This window comes from Bos javanicus, chromosome X, assembly GCF_032452875.1.
Source record: "Bos javanicus breed banteng chromosome X, ARS-OSU_banteng_1.0, whole genome shotgun sequence".
Taxonomy (NCBI): Eukaryota; Metazoa; Chordata; class Mammalia; order Artiodactyla; family Bovidae; genus Bos; species Bos javanicus.
The window spans coordinates 92,127,849-92,155,692 of NC_083897.1; the positions used below are offsets into that span (position 1 = coordinate 92,127,849).

The window sequence follows — 27,844 nt, forward strand, 5'->3', positions numbered from 1 at the left end:
AAAAAAATACAGTCTTCAAGCCCCTTTCTAATTCTGCAGGGACCCTGCGGTTCCAGGAGTCTACCTCAGTGGCGGGAAAACCACAACCTGCACTGCACACGTCCAACTCAGGGAGCATGCACAGTGTGTGCGAGCGCACCCCTTGCTGCGCATGCGCCTTGATGCGCATCCCCCTTCCTGAGCGCATTCTGTGAGGAGCATTGGGCCCGAGACGGGTCTGTTTAATCAGTCCCGGTTCTTGCTCACTACTTGAGACTCACTAGGTAGGTTCACAGATCTGTCCTGTCTGGACTTTAAGTGTGCTTGCGTGTGAGGGGGAGCCAGGGAGTTTGGGGCGGGTCGGGCAGTGCGATTTGGGGCCTTTGAGGAGGAAGGCCCTCAAGGTAGTCATCTTTCTCCTCACAAATGTCGCGACGCCATAGTTCTTGCCCTGGTGATGGGAGAGGAAGGGCAGTGGGCAGAGTAGGGCAGGCGGTAGGATGATGGTGGGGGGAGACTTGGGGGTGCTATTTGAGATATCTGGTTCATTGGGGCCCTGGAACTGACGACAGAGCACAGAATCTGGGGCCGGCAGTGGGACCTGGGCAGGGGGCAGGGTGGGCGATTAAGGAAAGGCCTAGAAACCGGACCGCAGTGGGGTTGTGACTGTATCGCGGGTTTTGTGGTAAGGTGCCAAGAGAGAAGTGGACCGGTTGCTCTGTATGCAGCCTCACCTCAGCCCCAGACACTGAGAAAATCGCCATAGTCAGGCTGTAAAGACTGAGCCTTTCTTCGTGTTCCAACTGAATTCCAAGCCAGTTGGGGAAAATAGGTCTGGTGAATAGTAGTGTGATAAGAGCAATAGTCCTGAGTTTTTAAATTCCTAGCAGCATTTCAGTAAATATCTTTATGATGGAGAATTCTGTTGTGAAATCAAACATCCTCCCGAAAATTCAGCCTTCTTGTGTACCTTAATGTGATTTCTCTGCCAGCTTCGCAAAGACACAAATGGCTTTGCAAGCGACTGTATTTGGTGTAATTGAAATGCATGTACACTCATACTTAACCAGAGTTTTCTTTTGAAAGTATTCTCACATAAAAAAAAAATAAGTCAACATATGGTCATAAAGTGATCAAATATAGCTGTACTCTTAAATACATTTTCTAAATCACCATATTCTGCTTTCAGGGAGAAATATGAGTGGGCAAGTGGCATCAAAATTGGGACCTACAAAGCAAGATTGCTCCCAGGTGGATGAACCTGTGGTTGTGAGTACCTTACCATTTGATGTTTTCTACTAGCTCAAGTTTATTTTTGAGAAAATGATGTTAAGTAGTACGGATGCAGTGATAAATGTCTTCCATGCTGATAAAGGGTGAGAATTTGTCTTAGGAAGGAACATTGATCCAGATATAGTCTGGCATTGCCTGGATGAGTATACTGTTAAATTCCCTGGAAATGTGCCCAGTGACTCCCTCCTCCTGCTTATTAACAACAGACTGCATGCTTCCATCCCAACATAGATTTAAATAACTTTCAAAATCTTTCTGGGTAACTCATGGGAGCTAACTCATCTCTGTGGGAAGAGTAACTTTATTAAAAGTAAGTACATAGAATTGTGTTGGGAAAATGTTGTTAGGTTTACTTATGCTCAGATATATCTATGTATTATGTATATTTATGCTATTAGATGTATTAACAACAAAAGTTTTTATTTGCATGCACTCTCTACTAGGACCAGCAGCCCAGTGTTAAGCAACCTCAACAAGAGAAACCGCCAGCTGAGATTCAGGATATCACACCTAGAAAGGAGGAAGTACATGGAGAGGATCCAGTGAATCGTGATGAAGAAGAGGAGAAGGATCCCTTTGAAGGTAAAGTGTATCTGTGCGTCATGCCTTAAAAGACATAACCAATAAGAAGAGGAAAGGAAACATTAGAAAAGGACTTCAGACAGTTCCTAAAAAACTGAGGAGAGTATAGTTTGCAGGTCAGTGTGTTTGCTCAAATTTTCCCTTGTTTTCAAGACAAAGAGAAGGGGGCAACTAAGTTGTCTGAGGACAACCCCGGAAAAGGAAAATGGTAGTAACATTCAGAAAATTCTGCTTTCCTTTTTCTCCAGCAAAACATTCCTGGAATAATGCTCCTGAAGTTCTTATTCATCACATTTTTAGCATACTAACCTAAGGCTTTTAATTCATAACACCGAGGGAATGAATATCATCATTCCCTTGTTTACACTGAATGCTTTACAGTGTGTTTATACTGTATATAATTGATGCATTTTTTTTTTAAAGATTCTGGCCTGGAAGCTGATCTCCAGCAATTGGCTCTGGCAAAGACTGGGGGTGAAGGTGGAGATGGTCCTGATGTCAGGGAGGAGTTTGCATCAAATACAGAGCCTGTTGAAATGCCAGAAGCAGGTATGTCATCCATTCAGAAAGTAATTTATGTGGTTTCTGTTTTTCAGAATATTATATCTTTACTAATATAGAGGGAACATTACTATTATTTTAATAATAGAGTTCACATATTCTTTGAAAGATAGTTCAGACCCCAGATACCTGAGTGCCTGACTTACAGACTTTCAAATAAAGAAACAGACAGGATCAAAGCCATATCAAAATGAAACTAGGAAACCGTTTTCTTCTCTTGAGTATAAGTACTTTAAGCAACAGCTAATAATTTTCAGGTTCTTTTATAATTTCTGCTTGTAGCAAATATGGAATGCATTTGTAATAAATATCAGTTTATATCAAATATGCTTAGGCATCCAAGTAGGTTCTAGTACCAGCTTTAGCATAATGTGTGTGATTCTGTGAAATCCCTTAACTTCTAAACTCAACTTTACTCATGTAAGTTATGAATTCAGAACAGATACACGAAGATGCTGATTTTTCAATGCTAATTTTTGCATTCTCTGATTCTCTTTGATGGAATGCATACAAGAATACTCTGTTTTGTATGATGTATTTATCATAAAATATCATCTTGAGTCAAATTATAACAGGGGGATTGAGATTTCATTTTCTGAAGGGGGACACATGATACCTGTGGCTGATTCATGTCAATGTATGGCAAAAACCACCAGAAGATTGTAATTAGCCTCCAATTAAAATCAATTAATTAATTTTTTAAAAAGAAAATGAGCCAACATTCTGCTTGATGTTTGTTAAATTCTCTCAAGTTCTGAATTCTCTAGCTCTTTAAAAAATAGTTGCATTTTAAAACCTTTCCCCACGGAATCATGAAATGACTGAATATTAAAATGGCCAAAGATAGTCTAGTTTCCTATTTCTGTGGCTGATCAAGTTGAGAGAGTGCATTTAGTCAGTGATATTCAAGGCAGGTGTGAGTAAGATACGTATGCTAAGCACACTAACTGCCCCCAGGTTTGGTCTTTTTTTGGGGAGGGAGGTTGCTTATTTTAATTGGAGGATCATTACTTTACAATACTATGATGGTTTTGCCATACACCCCACTCTCACTCTTAAAGAACTAATAAAAATCTGAGCCTCATGATATAATCGTCTCTAACCATATCAAGTATGTTATTTTTCTTCTTTGATACATGAGTTTAAGAAGTTTTGAAGGCCAAAGATTATAACTCTAGTTCTTCCCGCATAATCAACTTAGTATCTTTCACATACGTGTTTTCCAAATTGCTGACAATGAATTGCATGGTTCTGATTTTAAAGGAAGAACTTCATAGTTAGGGAAGAATTTACTGTGTATTAGCCTTCTAAATATTTTCACTTTACATTTTTTTTCCAATCCATTAGAAAAATTAGATGAAAATACAACTTTCAGACGACTTTCAAGTAACTACAGAACATGATTAAAATGTTCTCATAGAAAAATCTTAGTCTAAATATGTGTGTATTTAAAAAGAAAAATACATAAATTACAAGGTACATAAATATAAAATCCTACATCCAACATAAAAGATGAGAAAAAGAACAACAGAATAAACCTAAGGGAAAAAGAAAAAGATACTTAATAAAAGACAGGTATGAATTGTTAGGAAGAGGAAAATAAACTCAACTAATAAATAAAGACAATGTTCTAGTTTACATAATTTTTTAAATATATATATACACACACATATTTTTTAATATTCTTTTCCATTGTGATTTATCACAAGAGATTGGACATTAGTTCCCTCTGCTATATAGTAGGACCTTGTTGTTTATCCATTCTGAATGTAATGGTTTGTATCTGCCAACCCCAGACTGCCAGTCGATTCCTCTCAGTTTACATAATTGTGAAGCAAATGGACAAAGCCCAAGTACACATAATTAGAAATATGAACAAGACACTAACAGTTAGTATATTACAGAATTAAAACAGGGTATAATCTGGCACTCAAATATTTTCAGAATATTGATGAAATACTAGGGTAGAAAAAACAAATATTTAACATACCCCACAGTAACTAAATAACTAAACATCACAAATACCGTGGATGAACTTTTGAAATTAGTCAGAGTTTTCTCTCAAAAGCCATTATCATTTAGAAACAAACCAAAAAATCTGCTTTTCCAGATTTTCTTTCTCTCTTCCTACTTGCTTTTCTCTCTCACTCATACTCCCTCTTGCTCTTCCTTTTCTTCTCTCCTTTTTTTCTTTCTTTCTTTTTTTTTGGTGTGGCTGTGAGAAACAGTCCTATTTCTGCTTCACATTTTGATGTCACCATGTCGCCAGTGATAGTAATGACTTAAAATTAGTGTCACCATGTAATGTATTATACCCACTGGAATGCTTTCCAGGGTGAAAAGAAATATTTAGAATTACACGAGGGCCACAGGTAAAAAGGGGGACAAATGTTTAACCGACTTAAAACCACCATATCAACCATTTAGAACAAATGAAAATGTCTACACTTTTCCATAGTAGAGAAGAAACAAATGTAATACTGGCCTTTTTATTTACTTCACTTAAGCAGTAACAGAGAGAACAACTGTTTAGCTATCCTATATTCGGAATATTATTTCAAACCAGTGCATTTAAATGATACTTTTTTAGGATTTTTTGTTTCAGTTTTTGTGTATTTTGTTTTTCTTAGGGTGTTTTTTGTTGTTAGATATTTTACTGAATGTGTACACAGTTTTGCCTTCTACTGAAAACTACCTTCTGATAGGTTCCATTGATTTCATTTGTTCTGAACTCAGTGTCCTTCTTTTCTTGTATAACTAGGAAGAGTAGCGTGTTTTTAAAAATACTGGTAATATGCTTGAAAAGTCTATAAAATCTCTAGAGAGGATTAACTGAAGGTAAGCCAAAGGGTCGCCCTTAGTGTTCCTGTTTTAGTCCGTTTTATAAAACTACAACTGCAGTGAACTTTGTATACCTCTCCTGTCATCGAAATAAAGTTCTGCTAAGTAACTTTTTAAATGTTCATATTATAGGTGAAGGGCAGCCATTTGCTTGAAAGAAGATAAACTGAAACCATCTATGCTGTTCTTATGTTGTGTATTTGACTGTTAAAGTTCTGTCAATAAAGTTTCCTTTTCTAATTGCACATTTTTTGTTAAATTTGTCCCTGGGTATTTAATGTTATTGAAAATTCATGGTTTGTGATTTTTATTGTCTAGTTGAGGATGTATGTAGAGAGAGAATGTCTGTATATGGATTTTCTGTCCAACAATTCCTCTAAATATGCATATTAATTCCACAAATTTAGATGTAGATTATTTTTGCTTTTCAAAAGATACAGTTGTATTTGAATATCTACAGTTTCTACTGGCTTGAATCTTAACCCCTTCCTCATTTTGCAGCTTTGAACAAACCTGGCCAGAATATTCTTGACTAAAGTAGGTGCTAATCGGCATTTATCCAAATAGGAAATGAAACATCGTCTCCATTTCAACCTGTTTACGTTGCTTTTTTGTAGATATACTTTATCAGAGTAAGTTCCATTCTATTCCTAGTTTGCTGTCTTGAATATAGATTAATTTTCATCAAACACTTATACTGCATCAATTATGATGATCATAGAATTGTTTTCCCTCCATTTTTCTATTAATGTGGTGTATTGCACTGGTAACCTTATACATTTAAACTACCCTTGCACTTCTAGGGTTAAAAAAATTGGGTCATAACATATTCTTTAGGTGTAATCTACATGTTAATGCATATATATACATATATATACCCACACATAAAAAATTCATAAAAGCCTTTGGTCTTCTCTTGAATAAATGTGTTTACAAAATGTGCCACCCATATCTCATACGGTGTCCCTGATGAAAGCATTGACAGAGAAACATTTTTAAAAATGTAATATGTTTGTACTGCCCTATAGAGAAATTGAATGCCAAAGCCATTGTTAAAGGTTGTAGGGAGACAGGAAAAAAACTCCTGTCAAATTCCATGGCAAATGGCACAGCATATCTTTCACACATCTCTGACTTGCCTTCCAAGGTTTTTTGGGTGCAGGGAGAGAGCAGCCACATCTTTTCTTCTCCATGATGTCCTCCATTGACTTGATAGTCAGCAGATCTCAGAAGCCCTCCAGTTGTCTGTGTGTGTGTGTGTGTGTTTGTGAATCACTCAGTCGTGTCTGACTCTTTGCGACCCCACGAACTGTAGGCCACCAGGCTTCTCTGTCCATGGAATTCTCCAGGCAAGAATACTGGAGTGGATTGCCATTCCCTTCTCCAGAGGATCTTCCCAGCCCAGGGATCGAACCCTGGTCTCCTGCAGATTCTTTACCGTTTGAGCTACAGGGAAGTCCTCCAGCTGTCTGATTCCTCCCTTACATCCTTATTATTAACATAATAACGAAACGCTTATATCTCTGAGCCCCCATCTGCATCCTCACGCACCAAAAAAATATATTTCTGCAACAAAGGACCTATTCAGAATTCACTCTGCTTAGCGAATAACAGGGGATTATAAAATAGCAGCTGTTGTACCCTTACAGAGGTATGAAAATCCAGGTCCAAAAGGACTGAAAATGGGAGGTTCAAATCTACCTCAAATGTAAGACAAATTGAGACTTAAATTAGAGTATTCCGTCTTACCAAAAAGTATGTGAAAAAGCCCCTAGGTCATGGAGCTGCCTGACAAGATCAGATCCTAGCTAGAAGAAAAGGGAAAGGAATGAGGGGAACTTCCTGAGACAAAATGACTTGAGTTTTATCTGCTCTGTCTCCTTATTGGCTGTGACATGACATAACTGGGCTTCCTTGGTGGCTCAGATGGTAAAGAATCCGCCTGCAGTGCTGGAGACCTGGGTTCGATCCCTGTGTTGGAAAGATCTCCTGAGGAGGCCACGGCAACCCACTCCAGTATTCTTGCCTGAAGAATCCCCATGGATAGAGGTGCCTGACGGACTACAGTCCATGGGGTCGAAAAGAGTTGGACAAGACTGAGCGACTAAGCACAGCACTTGACATAACTAAGAGTATCAGTACTGGTTCTGACACATAACTGTGTGAAGGTGAGAAAGGTATTTACATCCTTTGGATCTGTTTCTCCATTTCTAAAATGGAAATTACAATTTTACACTAAATATTTGTTATGAAGAATAAACAAGATAACGTGAAGTAGGCATTACACTGCAAATGGATTTGGCTTATTCTACTCCATTTTTTCATTTAAACATTTACCTTTACAATTAACAGTTCTCTCACAAGTGATACAGATTTTGAATTTCAAGTAGACTATAAGGTTAACTTTTAAAACGAATTGGACTTCAGAAACATATTTTGTCTAAATAAATATTGATTTAGACAATATATTTATTTATATTAGCAGATTAAATAGCTGGTATCAGATATGGCATCCATTCTAAGGTGAGTTTGTTAATGAGGACTGACAAAGCTACCTTAAGTCATAATATGTAGTGAAAACTGTGCTCCTTGCTTTGTATGATGACAAAGAAAATAAGCCAGTATTCTGGTCACACAACATCACACAACTCAACACCAGACTCTGTCACGTAGTCAGGCAGCCAGTCCCTACGTCACAGCGCAGGAGCTACAGGGCCTCGGGCACCACTGCAGTTGTTAGTTTGGCTTGTCACCTTCTACGGGCTTGGCCAGTAAGGAGACAATGAACCCGAATGGATTCAGATTCTACCTTACAGACAGTGCAGAAGCAATATGACCCTGGTGTCAATTGCCTTGTCCCTAGTCCCACGGTTTGCCACTGAATTGGAAGGCCTCAGTAACAGGCACTACAGGTGGTGGGTCTCTGCCAGGAAGGAGTCTGCAGATGTGCCCTATGGCACTGAGCAGCTGTGCAATCCACAGGTGTACTCTCAGCTGGGGCTAGGGAAACATCCTATGTTCAACTGAAACCAGAGGTGGATGAGTAACAACTTTGTGTCACCTCCAGCTGGATGAGGAGGCAGGTGAGAAATGGCCTCATAGCAGCTCTTCATCAGGCTGCTTCTCTCCCCTTGCTGCAAGAGCAATCAGAGGTTCTCTGCCAAGATTCAAGTCAGCCTGCAGTTTAGCCTTGTCTACGTAGCCTAAGTGGGGACATGCAAGGGCACCAGGGCATGAAGACAGAGCCACACCCCTGCAGTGTCTGGAACAAGACACAAGGCTTTATGTATGATGCTACAAATATGACACCTATATACTGACTCTACATGGAGGAGATGCTTTTCCTGTCAGTCATTAGAAAACATTCCTTCATTTAGTACACACACATTGATTACTAACATGTTTCAGGACGTATCCGCAATGCTTGAAATAACAAGACCAGTGATATAAGGTGGAAGATGGGAATATCACACTGGTGGACCAGACACATAAACAGAAAAGAAGTGCAAAGGAGAAACACAGGGAATGGACCTACGTGGGGGACAAAAACAGTGAGTGGGGTGGCCAAGAAGCAAGAGGAAAGCTAGAAGATAAGGTTCATTCTAAGAGTGAAAGAGGTTATATATAACACAGCCGTGCTTTGACCCGTGGATGAGAGTCACAACCTCCCCTGCATCACTGCCCCTTTTGAGGGTGGTGTCTGGGAGTCTAGAGATTCTGAAGGGAGAGAAGGAAAATACATAGTGCAGGGGGTACGTGCACCCGCCCTGATAGAGATGCAGGTGCAGCTTGTTACAGTCACCAGGTGGGGATGAGTGGAGTTGGATTTGGTGACTCAAGAAGAAATGTGCAAATGAATGTAAAGGGAGAAAGCACATGGAGAAGGGGTAAACAGCTCCAACTCCCATTTATGTAACAGGGTAGGTGCTCCATTCCTGTTGTGAGAAGGCTCCCTGGTCTGAGCTCTGGGAGGGTGTGATGAACATTCTAAGGACCCACCATCACCTAAGCAGGGGGCACTGAGTGTGTGAAGACATAAGTGTCAGCCTTCACCACTGACAGACACAGAAAGCTTCTTAGCCCTGCTGAGAGTGGGGCGGTGGCACCTTGGGGAAGCTGAAAGGTAAGGTGGAGGTGGTGGTCGTTGTTCAGTCGCTCAGTCGTGTGCAACTATTTACAACTCCATGGCCTTCAGCATGCCAGGCTCCTCTGTCCTACACTATCTCCCTGAGTTTGATCAAATTAATGTCCATTGGGTTGGTGATGCTATCTAATCATCTCACCCTCTGTCACCCCCTTCTCCTCCTGCCATCAAGCTTTTTGCATCAGGGTCCTTTCCAATGAGTCAACTATTCGCATCAGGTGGCCAAAGTATTGCAGCTTCAGCCATCAGTTCTTCCAGTGAATATTCAGAGTTCATTTTCTTTAGGATTGGTGGGTTTGTTCTCCTTGCTGTCCGAGGGATACTCAAGGCTCATCTCTAGGAGCACAATTCGAAAGCATCAATTCTTTGACACTCAGCCTTCTTAATGACCCAACTCACACATCTGTACATCACTACTGGAAAAACCATAGTTTTGACTCTACAGCCCTTTGTCTCTGCTTTTTAATATGTTGTCTGGGTTTGTCATGGGCTTCCCCGGGGGCTCAGCAGTAAAGAATCTGTTTGTAATGCAACACACTTAGGAGATATGTGTTCAATCCCTGGGTTAGGAAGATCCCCTGGAGGAGGGCATGGCAATCAACTCCAGTATTCTTGTCTGGAGAATCCCCTGGACAGAGGAGCCTGGTGGGCCTCAGTCCATGGGGCTGTAAAGAGCTGGACACTACTGAAGTACTGGAGAATGCATGCAAGCTAGGTTTGTCATAGCTTTCCTTTCAAGGAGCAAGTGTCTTAATTTCATGGCTGCAATCACCATCTGCAGTGATTTTGGAGCCCAAGAAAATGATATCTGTCACTGCTTCCTCTTCAGTGCAGTTCAGTCACTCAGTCGTGTCTGACTCTTTGTGACCCCATGAACCGCGCACGCCAGGCCTCCCTGTCCATCTCCAACTCCCGGAGTTCACCCAAACTCATGTCCATTGAGTCAGTGATGCCATCCAACCATCTGATCCTCTGTTGTCGCCCTCTCCTCCTGCCCTCAATCTTTCCCAGCATCAGGGTCTTTTCAAATGAGTCAGTTCTTTGCATCAGGTGGCCAAAGTATTGGAGTTTCAGCTTCAACATCAGCCCTTCCAATGAACACCCAGGACTGATCTCCCTTAGGATGGACTGCTTCCACTTACCCCGCTTCTATTTGCCATGAAGTGATAGGACCAGATGCCATGATCTTAGTGTTTTAATAGTTGAGTTTTAAGCCAGTTTTTTCACTCTCCTGTTTTGAACCTTATCAAACGATTCTTTAGTTGCTCTTCACTTTCTGCTGTTAGAGTGGTATCATCTGTGTGTCTGAGCTTGTCAATATTTCTCCCAGCAATCTTGATATCAGCTTGTGAGTCATCCAGTCTGGCATTTTGCGGGCTGTACTCTGCATGTAAGTTAAATAAGCAGCATGACAATATACAGCCTTGTCGTACTCCTTCCCCAATTATGAAACAGTCATTTTGTTCCGACTCTGGTTCTAATGGTTGCTTCTTGACCCACATACTGGTTTCTCAGGAGACAGGTTGAGTAGTCTGGTACTGCCCTCTGTTTAAGAATTTTCTGTAGTTTGTTGTGAGCCACACAGTCAGAGGTCTGTGTCAATGACACAGAATTTGATGTTTTTCTGGAATTCCCTTGCTTTCCCCATGATCTTTCCCCATGATGTTGGCAATTTTATCTTTGGTTGTTTTGCCTTCTCGAAACCTAAGTTGTATATCTGAAAGTGAAGCCTAGCTTGAAGGAGTTTACTAACCAGGAGGCTTCAGAAATTGAGGACAATCTAAGTAGAGAAGCTTAGGAAATGGAGGGTGTGAAGGAACCCTGATAAGAGAGACAAGAAAAGGAAGCTCTCCTTTCGATGTTGGTAGCAAAGTGGGCAGAGGCTAGACCATGCCTTTAAGTCCTGGTATATGAGAGTAGCCTTTATCTACAAAGTCATAGACAGTTTTGCAACTGTAAGAGAGGGAGGAAGAGGGCGGGAAGAGGGAAACAGACACGCTGAGTGGATATGAGAGACCCGTTAGAAGGGGATTGACAGTTAAACGGAGGGAGGCTTTGGACTAGAGCAGATGTGGTGGACATGGGAAAATGTAGACACCTTAGACGTTTGCGAAGTAAAATGGACAGACTCAGCAAGAATTTGGACTTGAGGTGAAAGAGAGGGAATTGTCAGCATGGTTTAGACCACGTTTCTGTGTCCTGTCATAAGAGTACAAAGGTGTTATGGGGAATCCTGGAAGTTGGCCAGGTCTCGGAAGAATTCCAAAATACGATTTTTATGTTTTTGAGCTCATGGTCTAGATGTATACAATAATCAACGCTTAAATATTTAAAACTTCCTTTTCCTTTAAAAAAAGTATTGAGGTATAATTTATATACAATAAAAGCCAACACTTTAACATATTACCATTTGTAGATTGTTTTTTACTTTTTTTTAATTATTATTTTTTTTTGACAAATGTATACCGTGGTGTAAATGGTACCACAATAAAAATGTAGAAAATGTCTCATCGTTCATAAATGCTCCCTTGGGCTATTTGCCATCAGACTCCTTCCTCCACTCATATACCCTGGCAACCACGGATACATTTCTGTGCCAACAGTTGTGCCATTTCCAGAGATCCATTGACATGAAATCATATAATATGTAGCCTTCTGCATCTGGTTTCTCTCATTTGCACAGTTGAGATGCATCCTTGGTGTTACATGCATTAGTAGTTCCTTCTTTTTTTATTGCCGTGTAGTGTTCCTTTGTTGGACTGTTTCTGGGTTTGGCTATTAGGAATACACGTGTGGAATATTTGAGTACAGGTGTTTGTGTGAGCATGTTTTCATTTCTCTTGGACAAAATTGTCTAGGAGTAGAATTGCTGGGTCATATAAGGCTTCCCAGGTGGCGCTAGTGGTAAAGAACCTATCTGCCAATGCAGGAGACTCAGGTTCGATCCCTCGGTCTGGAAGATCCCCTGGAGTAGGAAATAACAACCCGCTCCAGTATTCTTGCCTGGAAAATTCTATGAAGAGGAGTCATGGCGAGTTACAGTCCATGGGGCCCCAGAGAGTTGAACACGACTGAGCGACTGAACACACACACACATACATGGTAATTTATGTATCTTAGAATCTAAACTGTGTCCTGTTTAGACAACGCACAGTTGGATTTTTTTTAAAAAAAGAAAACTGGTCTCTCAACGTCTGCCTTCTGGTTGGACTGTTTTATCTATTCACATTTAATGTTGATACAGGCTTACATCTGCCAATATATATTTCTGTCTCATGTCGTTTTGTTTTATGGACCTCATTTTACTGCTTTCTTTTGCATTCAATGGATATTTTATAATGCAGCATTTTAAACTCTTTACGGATTTTTCCACTACCTTAAAGTTATTTCCTTAGCTGTATGCCACTGTAAACATCTTACTTTATCACAATCAGCTTGAAATTTACACAAATTCTAATGAGATACTGAAACATTACTCCTATATTGCTCTATTCGGGTTTCCCTCTTTTCCTCATATTGTCACATATATAGTAAATCTATAAAGGGTAATCCCATTAACACACTCTTATCATTATTATATTATATAAAATGTTATGTGATGAAAAGCTGATATAAGGCAGGATATCAGGTATCTATTTATAGCTTCTGTTATATTCACCTTCTTTGTCATGATTTCTGATTCTTTGCATATGTTTGTATGGATTTGACACCATCCAGACTTGTTTCCTTACCTAATACAGCTTTGCTCCCAACCACCTCCTTTGTGCTGTTACAGCAAATATATTACATTCCATGCGCTATTGGCCCAACAATAATTGGGCTTCTCTGATGGCTCAGACAGTAAAGGATCTGCCTGCAATGCAGGAGATGCCGGTTCAACCCCTCGAAGAGCCCCTGGAGAAGGGAATGGCTAACCACTCCAGTATTCTTGGCTGAAGAATCCCATGGACAGAGGAGCTTGGCAGGCTACAGTAATGGGGTCACCAAGAGTCAGACACAACTGAGCAACTACCACTTTCACAACAATAATTTATGTGATACTGTTTTAGACAGTTGCTTTTTAAATACAGGAAGAAAGGAGTGAAATGTGTATTAATAAAGTATTTTTGTTCCTATAATTACCATTTCCTATACTCTTTGCTTTTTCACATGGATTCTGCTTAACATCTAAATTCACTTATTGCAGCCTGAAGAACTTCCTTTAGTTTTTCTTTTAAGCCACGTCTACCAACAAATTCCCTGAGGGTTTTTTTTTTTTTTTTTAAATTTGGGAATACCTTTATTTTGCTTTCATCTCTATTTTCTTAAACCACTTTATTGTGGTATATTTGAAATGTAAAAAGCTGTGTACACACCCATGAAATATTCACCAGCTTCAATGTACAAAACTCAACTGTATTTCATTCCTTTCACTTAAATTATTTATATTTTGTTGGCTAATTACTATAAAATATTGTATTTTGTCATACATTGATATAAATCCACCACGGTATACATGTGTTCCCCATCCTGATCCCCCTCCCACCTCCCTCCCCATTCCATCCCTCTGGGTCATCCCAGTGCACCAGCCCCAAGCACCCTGTATCATGCATCAAACCTGGACTGGCGATCCGTTTCACATATGATAATATACACGTTTCAATGCCATTCTCCCAAAGCATCCCACCCTCACACTCTCCCACAGAGTCCAAAAGACTTTTCTATACATCTGTGTCCCTTCTGCTGTCTCGCATACAGGGTTATCATTACCATCTTTCTAAATTCCATATATATATGCATTAGTATGTTGTATTGGTATTTTTCTTTCTGGCTTACTTCACTCTGTATAATAGGCTCCAGGTTAATCCACCTCATTAGAAATGATTCAAATGTATTCTATTCAATGGCTGAGTAATATTCCATTGTGTATATGTACCACAGCTTTCTTATCCATTCGTCTCCTGATGGACATCTAGGTTGCTTCCATGTCCTGGCTGTTATAAACAGTGCTGCGATGAACATTGGAGTACACGTTGCTCTTTCAATTCTGGTTTCCCCGGTGTGTATGCCCAGCAGTGGGATTGCTGGGTCATATGGCAGTTCTATTTCCAGTTTTTTAGGGAATCTCCACACTGTTCTGCATAGTGGCTGTACTAGTTTGCATTCCCACCAACAGTGTAAGAGGGTTCCCTTTTCTCCACACCCTCTCCAGCATTTATTGCTTGTGAACTTTTGGATAGCAGCCATTCTGACTGGCATAAAATGGTACCTCATTGTGGTTTTGATTTGCATTTCTCTGATAATGAGTGATGTTGAGCATCTTTTCATGTGTTTGTTAGCCATCTGTATGTCTTCTTTGGAGAAATGCCTGTTTAGTTCTTTGGCCAATTTTATGATTGGGTCGTTTATTTTTCTGAAATTGAGCTGCAGGAGTCGCTTGTATATTTTTGAGATTAATTCTTTGTCAGTTGCTTGGTTTGCTATTATTTTCTCCCATTCTGAAGGCTGTCTTTTCACCTTGCTTATAGTTTCCTTTGTTGTGCAAAAGCTTTTAATTTTAATTAGGTCCCATTTGTTTATTTTTGTGTTTATTTCCAATATTTTGGGAGGTCATAGAGGATCCTGCTGTGATTTATGTCGGAGAGTGTTTTGTCTATGTTTTCCTCTAGGAGTTTTATAGTTTCTGGCCTTACGTTTAGATCTTTAATCCTTTTTGAGTTTATATTTGTGTATGGTGTTAGAAAGTGTTCTCGTTTCATTTTTTTACAAGTTATTGACCAGTTTTCCCAGAACCATTTGTTAAAGAGATTGTCTTTTCTCCATTGAATATTCTTGCCTCCTTTGTTGAAGATTAGGTGTCCATAGGTGCGTGGATTTATCTCTGGGCTTTCTATTTTGTTCCATTGATCTATATTTCTGTCTTCACGTCAGTACCATGTCTTGATGACTGTGGCTTTGTAGTCGAGCCTGAAGTTAGGCAGGTTGATTCCTCCAGTTCCATTCTTCTTTCTCAAGATTGCTTTGGCTATTCGGGGTTTTTTGAATTTCCATACACATTGTGAAATTATTTGTTCTAGTTCTGTGAAAATTACCATTGATAGCTTGATAGGGATTGCACTGAATCTCTAGATTGCTTTGGGTAGTATACTCATTTCCACTTATTGATTCTTCTAATCCATGAACACGGGATATTTCTCCATCTATTTGTGTCCTCTTTGATTTCTTTCACCACTGTTTTATAGCTTTCTGTATATATATAGGTTTTTTGTTTCTTTAGGTAGATATATTCCTTTGGTTGCAATGATAAATGAAATTGTTTCCTTAATTTTTCTTTCTGTTTTCTCATTGTTAGTGTATAGAAATTCAAGGGATTTCTGTGTTGATTTTATATCCTGCAACTTTACTGTATTCATTGATTAGCTCTAGAAATTTTCTGGTGGAGTCTTTAGGATTTTCTATGTAGAGGATCATGTCATCTGCAAACAGTGAGTGTTTTACTTCTTTTTTTCCAGTCTGGACTCCTTTTATTTTTTTCCTGCTCTGATTGCTGTGGCCAAAACTTCCAAAACTATGTTGAATAGTAGTGGTGAGAGTGGGCACCCTTCTCCTTCCTGACTTTATGGGAAATGCTTTCAATTTTTCACCATTAAGGATAATGTTTGCTGTGGGTTTGTCATATATAGCTTTTATTATGTTGAGGTATGTTCATTCTATTCCTTCTTTCTGGAGGGTTTTTATCATAAATGGATGTTGAATTTTGTCAAAGGCTTTCTCTTCATCTATTGAGATAATCATATGGTTTTCATTTTTCAATTTCTTAATGTGGTGTATTATATGTTGATTGATTTGCGGATATTGAAGAATCCTTGCATCCCTGCAATAAAGCCCACTTGGACATGATGTATTATCTTTTAAATATGTTGTTGGATTCTGTTTGCTAGAGTTATGTTAAGGATTTTTGCATCTATGTTCATCAGTGATATTGGCCTGTAGTTTTCTTTTTTTGTGGCATCTTTGTCAGGTCCTGGTAATAGGGTGATAGTGGCCTCATAGAATGAGTTTGGAAGTTTACCTTCCTCTGCAATTTTCTGGATGAGTTTGAGTAGCATAGGTGTTAGCTCTTCTCTAAATTGTTGGTAGAATGCAGCTGTGAAGCAGTCTGGTCCTGGGCGTTTGTTTGTTGGAAGATTTCTGATTACAGTTTCAATATCCGTGCTTGTGTTGGGTCTGTTAAGATTTTCCATTTCTTCCTGGTTCAGTTTTGGAAAATTGTACTTTTCTAAGAATTTGTCCATTTCTTCCAAGTTGCCCATTTTATTGGCATATAGTTGCTGATAGTAGTCTATTATGATCCTTTGTATTTCTGTGTTGTCTGTTGTGATCTACCCGTATTCATTTCTAATTTTGTTGATTTGATTTTTCTCCCTTTGTTTCTTTATGAGTCTGGCTAATGGTTTGTCAATTTTATTTATCTTCTCAAAGAACCAGCTTTGGCTTTGTTGATTTTTGATATGGTCTATTTTGTTATTTTGCATTTATTTCTGCCCTCATTTTTAAGATTTCTTTCCTTCTACTAACCCTGGGGGTCTTCATTTCTTCCTTTTCTAGTTGCTTTAGGTGTAGAGTTAGGTTATCTCGTTGACTTTTTTCTTGTTTCTTGAGGTATGCCTGTATTGCTATGAACCTTCCCCTTAGCTCTGCTTTTACAGTGTCCCATAGGTTTTGGGTTGTTGTGTTTTCATTTTTATTCACTTCTATGCATATTTTGATTTCTTTTTTGATTTGTTCTGTGATTTGTTGGTTATTCAGCAGCGTGTTCTTCAGCCTCCATATGTTGGAAGTTTTAGTAGTTTTTCTCCTGTAATTGACATCTAATCTTACTGCATTGTGGTCAGAAAAGATGCTTGGAATGACTTCTATTGTTTTGAATTTACCAAAGATAGATTTATGGCCCAGGATGTGATCTATCCTGGAGAACGTTCCATGTTCACTTGAGAGAAAGTTGAAATTCATTATTTTGGGGTGAAATGTCCTATAGATATCAATTCTATCCTCTACCTCACTTATCCTACCTTCTGCCTCCATTATTCTCCTGTTGGTTCCCTCCAGAATGTTTTTGATCTCATTTATTGCATTATTCTGGAGAAGGCAATGGCACCCCACTCCAGTACTATTGCCTGGAAAATCCCATGGGTGGAGGAGCCTGGTGGGCTGCAGTCCATGGGGTCCCTAAGAGTCGGACATGACTGAGCATCCTCAGTTTCACTCTTCACTTTCATGCATTGGAAAAAGACATGGCAACCCACTCCAGTGTTCTTGCCTGGTGAATCCCAGGGACGGGGGAACCTGGTGGGCTGCCGTCTCTGGGGTCACACATAGCCGGACACGACTGAAGCGACATAGCAGCATTGCATTCCATTGCATTATTCATTATATATTAACTCTTTTTTATTTCTTCTAGGTCCTTGTTAAAGATTTCTTGCATCTTCTTGATCCTTGTCTCCAGGCTATTTATCTGTAACTCCATTTTGTTTTCAAGATTTTGGATCATTTTCACTATCATTATTCAGAATTCTTTTATCAGGTAGATTCCCTATCTCTTCTTCTTTTGTTTGGTTTGGTGGGCATTTATCCTGTTCCTTTCCCTGCTGGGTATTTCTCTGCATTTTCATCTTGTTTAGATTGCTATGTTTGGGGTGGCCTTTCCGTATTATGGCAGTTTGTGGTTCCTCTTTATTGTGGAGGTTCCTCACTGTGGGTGGGGTTGGACGGGTGGCTTGTCAAGGTTTCCTGGCTGGGGAAGCTTGTGTCAGTGTTCTGGTGGGTGGAGCTGCATTTCTTCTCTCTGGAGTGCACTGAAGTGTCCAGTAATGACTTTTGAGATGTCAGTGGGTTTGGTGTGACTTTGGGCAGCCTGTATATTGAAGCTCAGAGCTATGTTCCTGTGTTGCTTGAGAATTTGCCTGGTATGTCTTGCTCTGGAACTTGTTGGCCATTGGATGGTGCTTGGTTTCAGTGTAGGTATGGAAGCGTTTGAGGAGCACCTACTGATTAATGTTCCCTGGAGTCAGGAGTTCTCTGGTGTTCTCAGGATTTGGACTTAAGCCTCCTGCCTCTGGTTTCCAGTCTTATTCTTACTGTAGCTTCAAGACTTCTCCATCTATACAGCACCAATGATAAAACATCTAGGTTAATGATGGAAAGTTTCTCCATAGTGAGGGACACGTGGAGAGGTACACAGACTTACATGGAGAAGAGAAGAGGGAGGAGGGAGATAGAGGTGACCAGGAGGATAAGAGGGGAAATCAAAAGGAGAGAGAGTAAGCTAGCCAGTAATCACTTCCCTATGTGCTCTCCACAGTCTGGATCCCTCAGAGATGTTCACAGAGTTACACAGAGGAGATAAGAGTGAGGAAGGAGACAGAGGTTTCCAGGAGGATAAAAGGCGGAATCAAAAGTAGACAGATCTAGCCAGTAATCTGTTCCCTAGGTGTTCTCCACAGCCCGGAACACACAAAGAGATTCACAGTGTTGGGTAGAAAAGAGCAGGGGGAGGGAGGAGATAGAGGTGACCTGGTGGAGAAAAAGGAGAGTCCAAAGGGGGAGAGAGCAATCCAGCCAGTGATCTCTCTCCCAAGTAAAAATGGGTACTGAAGACTGGGTTCTTAATGGTACAAAATTGATAACAAATGCCAAAAAGCAAAGATTAAAAATCTAGAGTAGAGGTTAGATTCTCAAAAATACAATATTAAAGAAAAAAACAAAGTCACAGAAATTATTTTATATATATATATATATATATAAAGTTTGTTTTAAAAATAGGGTCTTTCTTTTTTTGCAACAGAATAGTAGGTTATAACAGAGAAGGCAATGGCACCCCACTCCAGTACTTTTGCCTAGAAAATCCCATGGACAGAGGAGCCTGGTAGGCTGCAGTCCATGGGGTCGCTAGAGTCGGACACGACTGAAGTGACTTAGCAGTAGCAGTAGGTTATAAAAATGAAAATTAAAGGAATAATAGAGGACTTAAAAATTAAAAACTATTTAAAAATGATAATAGTAAAAATATATCTAGGACGTTCTCTGGTGTTGTTGTGGACAGTGTGAGGTCAGTTCCTTTTCAGATACTTCCTTCATCCGGCTTATACTTCTCAAGATCTATAGGCCCCCTTCTATGTAGTCGGTGCTAACTACAGGGTTTTAATCTATTGCACCTGTCACTTCCAAAGTGGTTCCCTCTGTTTACTTTAGCTTCTGTTTGCTGGCCTCTTCAGTGTCTAATTTCCGCCCTGACACAAGGGGGCAGTGGTGGTCACTTTTTCAGGCTTACTTGTTCAGTCGTGCTGTGGGGAGGGAGGAACACTGCAAACAAATATCACTGGCTTGTGTGGGGAGTGCGTGCAGTGTCTAGGCCACACTGGGTTTGTCCCCACCCATGGGGTGTGTGCTTTCCCAGTCTACACTGTTTAGGCTCTAGGTTGCTCTGCCGGGAACTGTCTTAGGTGGGCCCTGGGTTTCATGCACGTCCCAGGTATAAGCTGCTCAGGTTCCGGTTCTCGGGTACTTCACAAAGGCGTAGACTTGGTTGGGCCTGCGTTTTGTACCCTTCCCTGGTCTGAGCAGCTCAGGTGACCAGGTACTTGGCAAGCGCAGTCGCCCCCAGTTGGGGGCTGTGTCTTATCGCCTTCCCCTTTCCAGCTGCTCGGTTTTCTGGGTGTACAACTGGCGTGCCTTCTCAGGTATGCTGTGTGTTTCTTCTGGGGAGCTGATCTCTGGCTGCGACCCTCCCAGTGGATGTCAAAGGTCCAGAATCCCAAGAAGTCTTGGTTAGCAAGAAAGCCTGCTTACAGTTTGGTAGATGATGCCTCTCTGGGGCCACGATTGCCCCCTTCCAGCTCTGGTTGCCCTCGCCTGCCTGTCTCCAGCAGGGCATGGGCTGGTCCGCAGCCAGCTAGCTCTGCTCAGTCCTTTGTTCTGTGAACAGGCCTGGTGGTGTCTTAGGTTAGGGCTTTTCATGGGATAGCTATCCCACAGTCTGGGTTGCTATCTCAAGTTAGTTCTCTCAGATTGCCCTCGGGGCATTCAGGCCCGGCCCCGTACCCTAAGCAATGCAGCCCGCCAGTTCCCGCTTGCTAGTGGCAGATGCAAGCGTCTGCGCTGCTTCTCCGCTGTGAGTTGCCTTTAGGCAGGTAATCTGTGGGTTTTAATTATTTATTTATTTTCCCCCCGGTTATGTTGCCCTCTGAGGTTCCAAGGCTTGCCACAGACTCGTCAGTGAGAGTGTTTCCTGGTGTTCGGAAACTTCTTTTTTAAGACTTCCTTCCTGGGACGGATCTCTGTCCCTACCTCTTCTGTCTCTCTTTTTATCTTTTATATTTTGTCCTACCTCCTTTCGAAGACAATGGGCTGCCTTTCTGGGTGCCTGATGTCCTCTGCCAGCATTCAGAAGTTGTTTTGTGGAATTTGCTCAGCATTCAAATGTTCTTTCAATGAATTTCTTGGGGAGAAAGTGGTGTCCCCATTCTATTCCTCCACCATCTTAGGACTGCCCTCCCCAATTCCTTACACTTGATAGAGTGAGACTGGTGGAGACATAACTGGGGCTGGGGTCGGTTGCAAAGCTTTTCTGATATGGCAGAGTGCCTCCCTGCAGGGGAAGTTAAAGTCCTGCTTGGTGTTGCCTTTGGAGCAACCCTTTCCTACCAGTAGACTCCAGTTTCTTGGCTTCACCACAGCTCCTCCTAAGGCGCACACACAAAGGGGCTTAGAACCTTTCAGGGTGGCTTTGCCCTACTGGGTACCTGTGTTTCACAAGAGGACAGGAGACAGGGAAATGGTGGCTCTCCTCTCATGGAACAACATCTGCATCTCGGTAACTGAAACACAAGCCACGCGTGTTGTTGTGACTGCAGAGAAGACTGGCTTTGTACTCAAGAGAAACTAGGGCGTGACTCCCAGATCCAGCTTTTACTGCATCAGCCACCTAAGCTCGTTTAGCTTGTTTCCTTGTCTCTGAGAAGGCTGGGGTTCATCCTTACCCCTTTGGGTCTGTAGGGAATAAAACTGCAAATGCTCGACTCCCACAAGCTCCCTAAGTAGGCTCCAGGTGAGTCATTTACATTGCACCCTGTGTTACAGACACGTCAGTGGGGAGGGAGGCATGCCAGAGCCCCTGAGATTCTACTCCATCCTCTGGTTGGGGTGAGGGTTGGGGTGGGGATGGTGGAACTGGTGCCATGTCCAACTATTTAATTGGCTTTACATACCACAGGCACACACTTCATTTCATATTTAGGTGTGTTCTGCTCAGAGGAGTTGTAGTGAAGGAAGCCAGTCATCACAGTTGAATCTGTAGCAAGTAGAAGCAGCAGTGGGGTCACTCCCTCCACTGGCCATCAAAGGAACTGGCAGTTCCCTCCATGGGTTGATGGCACCAGGTAGAGACACCTGAGGAGTTGCAAGGAGGTGCTGTGACATTCCTTAGGAGGGTCCCCATACTGAGCTGGCAGCTCATCCTTGCCTCCCTAACGACCACAGGGACTAGTAAATCAAACCCCTGCATAGGGAGGATGTGTTAATATACTTCATCTTGTCCTAACAGGAACTCAGACTATAGAGTGAAAAATAGTGAAAATCTCATCAAAACATAGTGTATGGGTAGGGCGGTTCAAGTCCTGTTTTATGTACTGGGTCACAGACACCTTAAAGTGACATTTTGAAATTCCCATGCTTCGGCTTATCCCTCCTCACTGTGAAGCAGGTCGTCACCCTGGATCCCTTTATGCTTCCAAAACTGTGACCAAATTCAAATGGCCACATTCAATGACAACAATGGGCCCATATAAAGCAAGAGGAGAGCTTTTCTGTCTGTATCCTATTCTTAGCAAGGAAGCCTTTCCCAGACAAACTCTGCCATCAGATTGCATTTCTCATCATCTCATCATGCAGCAGGGATTCATAGTGAAATCTCTACCACCTTCCTTTTGGTAAAAATATCAAATCTCAGGTACTCCCCAGGAAAAATGGAAATTGCTCTACTCAGCCTGATAGCTGAACCTAAGAAGGAATCAGGCAGATGAGGAGGGAAGAAGGGCATGTTAAGATGGAGGCAAAGACAGGAGTGAGATTGTGAAATCGGTGGGTGGGGAGGGGGTGAGAGGTGACGAGGGGCGGCTAGGGAGTAGGAGTTGAGCACACCAGCCATCTGATGAACTGGAGCATCAGATGAACCAGCCATCTGGGTGGCTGGAATATCAAGTGGGGCATGGAGCAGAAGGAGGGTGTCTGGTGAATATCGGGCATTTGGGGAAAGACAAGACCTGCTGTGCCTAGTCCAGGAGGCTGGACAGTATCCTAAAAGCAGCAGGCAGCCCGTGCAGAGTTTTGAGCAGGGGTGTCATGACCAGATTGCACTGAAGAAAGCTTCCCTTCCTCAGGCAGCAGGACAGACCATGTGTTGGAAAGCATCAGGATTGCTGGTGCTTGTCAAGGAGAGAGACGAGGGTGACCTGGCCTAAGGAACTCACTGTGCTGATGGGGAGAAGGAACAGAATCTTACTTAGACTTAGGAGGCAGAGAGGTGAGGCTTGATGATTGAGAGTGTGGTGAGAGAGGCAGCAGGCAAGGATGGCTTTAAGCATCTCTGGCCTAAGCAGCTGGGGAGAAGGCTGCCTTGCAACAGGTCAGGTAGCAGTAAAGGAGGTGCAGCTGTGTGGGGAGCGGGGGTTGGGGGGGATGGGTGCAGTTTGGACATGTTGAATATTCCTTGTCTGTGGGACTCAAACTCATACTATCAGAATGACTTGGGGGAGCTGACCTAAGTTCTCTGTGCCCATGATGCCTCATCTGTGATAGGAGGAATGAGACTAATAATTAAGAAAAAGACTAATTTCTTGTTTCATTGCCTTAGTCTAGGAGAATGTTCTCCTTTTACAAAGAAGTGCTGTCTTACTGTCAGGTATTCCGTCGGTATAATGGGAATGTATCTGCTTATCCATATATCCGCTTGGTTTTACATATCTGCTTTGTGTATTTTCACCATGTGGTATGTATTGTCAACCGTAAAGAGAAATAAACTCAACAGAACAAGTGTTTCTTGTCACATGCATGCAGAACGGCAGTCCATCAGCCTGTCTCTCAGAGAAACAGCCCCCTTTAGAACCTCCTGTAGCTCCTCACTCCCTCCAGGGGGTGGGTAGAGGCCTGTGGGACCCAGTGTGTCTTACACTTCTCTTCCCTGTGAAGGCATCTCCGGTGTCCCAGAAGTTGCCCAGCACTTGTTGAGTGCAGTCTCCCTGCAGCCCTGTCAGTTGACTAGGGGAGTCTGTAGTCAGGAAGAGAGTGCTGAGCCTGAAGTGTGGATCTGGAAACCATCACCCTGTGGTGCCAAGCTGGGAGGTGATGAAGCCACAGATACCTAGATTTGAATCAAGGTCCCACCACTTATTCCTTCTGTGACCGTGGGCACGTTACTTACACTCTCCGTGACTTAGTTTCCTCAACTGAAGAGGATGATGATCCTATTCTGCAATAATGACTCCTTTTTGCTGCCTTCATTTAGATTACCAAAAAAAAAAAAAAAAAAAAACCCAAACCTTTTGAGAACCTATACAGTGATGTTCAAGTGTCTATTACTTCCAGAGTAAAAACGGAACTTGTCAACAAAGACATGAAAAGATGCTCAACCTCACTCATCGTGAGAAAAATGCAAATCAGAGCCACAATTAGGTATCTTGTCACAGCGGTCAGAATGGTCATCATTAGTAAGCTACACACAATAAATGTTGGAGTGGATGTGGAGAAAAGGGAATCCTCGTATACTGTTTGTGAGAGTGAAAATTAATGCAGCCACTATGGAGAACAGTATGGAGATTTCTTTTAAAACTAGGAATAAAAATACCACGTGCTGTGCTGTGCTTAGTTGCTCAGCTGTGTCCGTCTCTTTGCAACCCCATGGACTGTAGCCCACCAGGCAACTCTGCCCATGGGGATTCCCCAGGCAAGAATACCGAGGTGGGTTGTCATGCCCTCCTCCAGGGCATCTTCCCAACCCAGGGACTGAAGCCGGTCTCCCGCAGTGCAGGCGGATCCATTATTGTCTAAGCCACCAGGGAAGCCCATAAATACTGGAGTGGCTAGCCTATCCCTTCTCCAGGGGGTCTTCCCGAACCAGGATTTGAACTGGGTTCTCCCACACTGCACATGGATTCTCTACCAGCTAAGCTACTACGGAAGCCCATAAAACTACCATATGACCCAGAAACCACACTCTTGGGCATACGCCCTGAGAAAACTGTAATTCAGAAAGAAACGTGTACCCAAAAGTTCCTTGAACCAGTATCTACAATATCCATGACATGGAAGAAACATAGATATCTGTCAATGAATGGAGAAAGATGTTGTGGTACATGTATACAATGGAATATTCATCATTTACAAAAGGGAATGAATTTGAGTCACTTCTAGTGAATTGGATGAAGCTAGAGTCTGTTATACAGAGTGAAATAAATCAGAAAGAGCAAAACATATATCCTACATCAACACATATATGTGAAATTTAGAAAAACGGTACTGATGAACCTATTTGCAGGGCAAGATTAGAGTCTCAGACATGGACAAGAGAATTATGGGCACAGCAGGCAAGAAGAAGATGGTGAATTGAGAGAGTAGCACTGAAATATACAGATTACCATGTGTAAAATACATAGCTAGTGGCAAGCTTTCGTATAGCACAGGAAGCTTAGTTTGGTTTTCTGTAATGACCTAGAGGGGTGGGGTTGCGGGGTTGGAAGAGAAGTTCAAGAGGGAGGGGATATATGTATACACTTATAGCTGATTCACCCTTGTCCTACAGCAAAAATTAGCACAACATTTAAAGCAATCATAATCCAATTTTAAAAGGTGAGGGGTGTTCGGATCTCTCCGCCTTTATACTTATCTACTGGGACCGGCATGAAAGATGCTCATATTTAAAGTGATGACAAAGTTCAACTTCACCTGAGCTGTTAACAAAAGCCACAGTAAAGATATCTCTGCAGACTTTCACGTCCCCAAAATGACTTAATGCAAAGCACCACCCTTTCCCGTCTGAATTCGGTAAGACTCATCCAAAATATCCAGTGACTCCTGGGTTTACCTACTACAAGGTCAACTACAGACCTTCCTCCTTGTCATTAAAGGACAGACACAGACCATCCAACTCCTTGTTTTCTGTCTCATGACTAGGAATGGAGATTAAAAGTCAGTTCTCCTGAAACTAGCTAGTCACAAAGATAATCATTTCCTCTTCTGTCGACGAGATTTGCCCCTAAATGTTTCCCCCCTGCAAAGGTCCCCACTGTCACTTCTCTACTACTCTCTGTGGAATGAAGTACAGTGCAAAACCACCTTGCTGGCAGTCTGATCTTCAGGGCTGTGGTGCTCTCCCAATTGCAATCGGTAGAAATACAGCCAGTGTCTCTAATAGTTTGCTTTTACTCTTTCCTAGCGTGTTACTAGTAACAGTTGGTAGAAAAACATGCAGGTAACAGGAGCTGCTCCTCACGTGGACAGGCGACAACACAAATTACCAGGCATCAGGGAGAAGCCCCCGCCTTCTGATCCCAAGAGCCGACCATCACCAGCTGTCATCTGTGTGGAAGGAAACTTCCTGCGACTCTGGCAAGGATGGTCCCTCCTAGCCTCCAAGCTACTGGGAGAGGACCTCCGGGCACGTGGTCGAGAGGACCCGGCACTAAGTCCTCTTCTCCAAATCCCCGCCGCCCTACTGCCATGGTCTCCGTGGAGGAACCTACTTGTCTTCAGGCCATTCCAGGCTTCCTCTCAATCCACTACAACCCAGGGAATACACAGGAAGGTCCTTCTATAAGGAAGGGAGGGGTAAATGACACATCTTTGTGACATCAAAACCAGGCCCGCCAACTCCTCAACCCTGAAAGGTGGGTAGGCTCTGTAGGACGCTGGAGGACTCCTCTCGGTGGTCTTTACCCTTCTATTCCACACACACTAAGGATGGGAGGCCGACTGATGCCCACTCCTGGCCTCTCGCACGAGCTGAGGATGGGAGGCACTGCATTGGCATCCTGCTGTTGAGAACCTGATCCTGAGAAGGAATGTGTGAGAGCGAGGGGCAGAGAGAGGGACAGATGCAGAGGAAGACATCTATCTCTCTAGGACCAACCAGGTGTGCCTTAGTGTCACAGGACCAGAATCTTTAGCCAAGTGGGATCCGTGTTCTCTCAGAACAGTTAATTTCCCCAGATGCCCCACCACTTCAGTAGCAGATGGCGGTTGGACAGTTTTCAGTTGAGTTCAGTTGCTCAGTCGTATCCGACTCTTGGTGACCCCATGGACGGCAGCACCCAGGCTTCCCTGTCCGTTACCAACTCACGGATCCTACTCAAACTCATGTCCATCCCGTCGGTGACTCCATCCAACCATCTCATCCTCTGTTGTCCCCTTCTCCTCCTGCCTTCAATCTTTCCCAGCGTCAGGGTCTTTTCCAATGAGCTGGCTCTTCTCATCAGGTGGCCCAAAGTATTGCAGTTTCAGTTTCAGCATCAGTTCTTCCAATGAATATTCGGGACTGATTTGCTCTAGAATGGACTGGCTGGATCTCCCTGCAGTCCAAGGGACTCTCAAGAGTCTTTTCCAACACCACAGCTCAAAAGTATCAATTCTTCGGCACTCAGCTTCCTTTATAGTCCACCTCTCACATCCATACATGACTACTGGAGAACCCAAAGCTTTGACTAGACGGACCTTTGTTGGTAAAGTAATGTCTCTGCTTTTTAATATGCGGTCTAAGTTATAGCTTTACTTCCGAGGAGAAAGTGTCTTAATTTCATGGCTGCAGGCAACATCTGCAGTGATTTTCAAGTCCAAAAAGTAAAGTCTCTCACTGTTTCCATTGTTTCCCCATCTATTTGCCATGAAGTGATGGGACCGGAAGCCATGATCGTAGTTTTCTGAATGTTGAGTTTTAAGCCAACTTTTTCACTCTCTTCTTTTACTTTCATCAAGAGGTTCTTTAGTTCTTCTTCACTTTCTGCCATAAGGGTGGTGTATTTTTCACTCTCCTCTTTCAGGTTAATCAAGGGCCTCTTTAGTTCTTCTTTGCTTTCTCTCACAAGGGTGGTGTCATCTGCATATCTGAGGTTATTGATATTTCTCCCAGCAATCTTGATTCCAGCTTATGCTTCATGCGACCCGGCATTTCGCATGATGTACTCTGCATATAAGTTACACAAGCAGGGTGACAATATATAGCCTTGATGTACTTCAGAACCCCATGAACAGTACGGACAGTTTGTATATGACTTATTTCTCTTTCTCTCCTTATGGGTCGCCATTTTAAACTGATATCAAAACATCCTATGGACATCAGTCGATGACCAGGATAACTGGGCTCAAATCGGTGTTCAACAGGTTCAGAAGTAGGCTCTTTCCTTGGCGTCAGCTTATTCC

At 42.2% G+C, this 27,844-nt stretch overlaps 1 protein-coding gene across 6 annotated transcripts in view; it reads left to right on the plus strand.

Moving 5' to 3' along the window:
• Positions 1-158: 158 nt before the first annotated feature.
• The window catches only part of LOC133243357 (fibrous sheath CABYR-binding protein-like), a 188,245-nt gene continuing 160,559 nt past the window's right edge, over positions 159-27,844 (plus strand). For 4 of the 6 annotated variants that reach the window (XM_061410156.1, XM_061410158.1, XM_061410160.1 and 1 more), the window contains exons 1-4: positions 159-263; positions 1,169-1,248; positions 1,716-1,854; positions 2,278-2,403. In XM_061410156.1, coding sequence (XP_061266140.1) covers positions 1,177-1,248; positions 1,716-1,854; positions 2,278-2,403 — 337 coding nt within the window. In that variant the 5' untranslated portion in view covers positions 159-263; positions 1,169-1,176. The remainder of the gene's footprint in view (positions 264-1,168; positions 1,249-1,715; positions 1,855-2,277; positions 2,404-27,844) is intronic. The other 2 variants (XM_061410157.1, XM_061410159.1) reach the window with 2 other exon arrangements.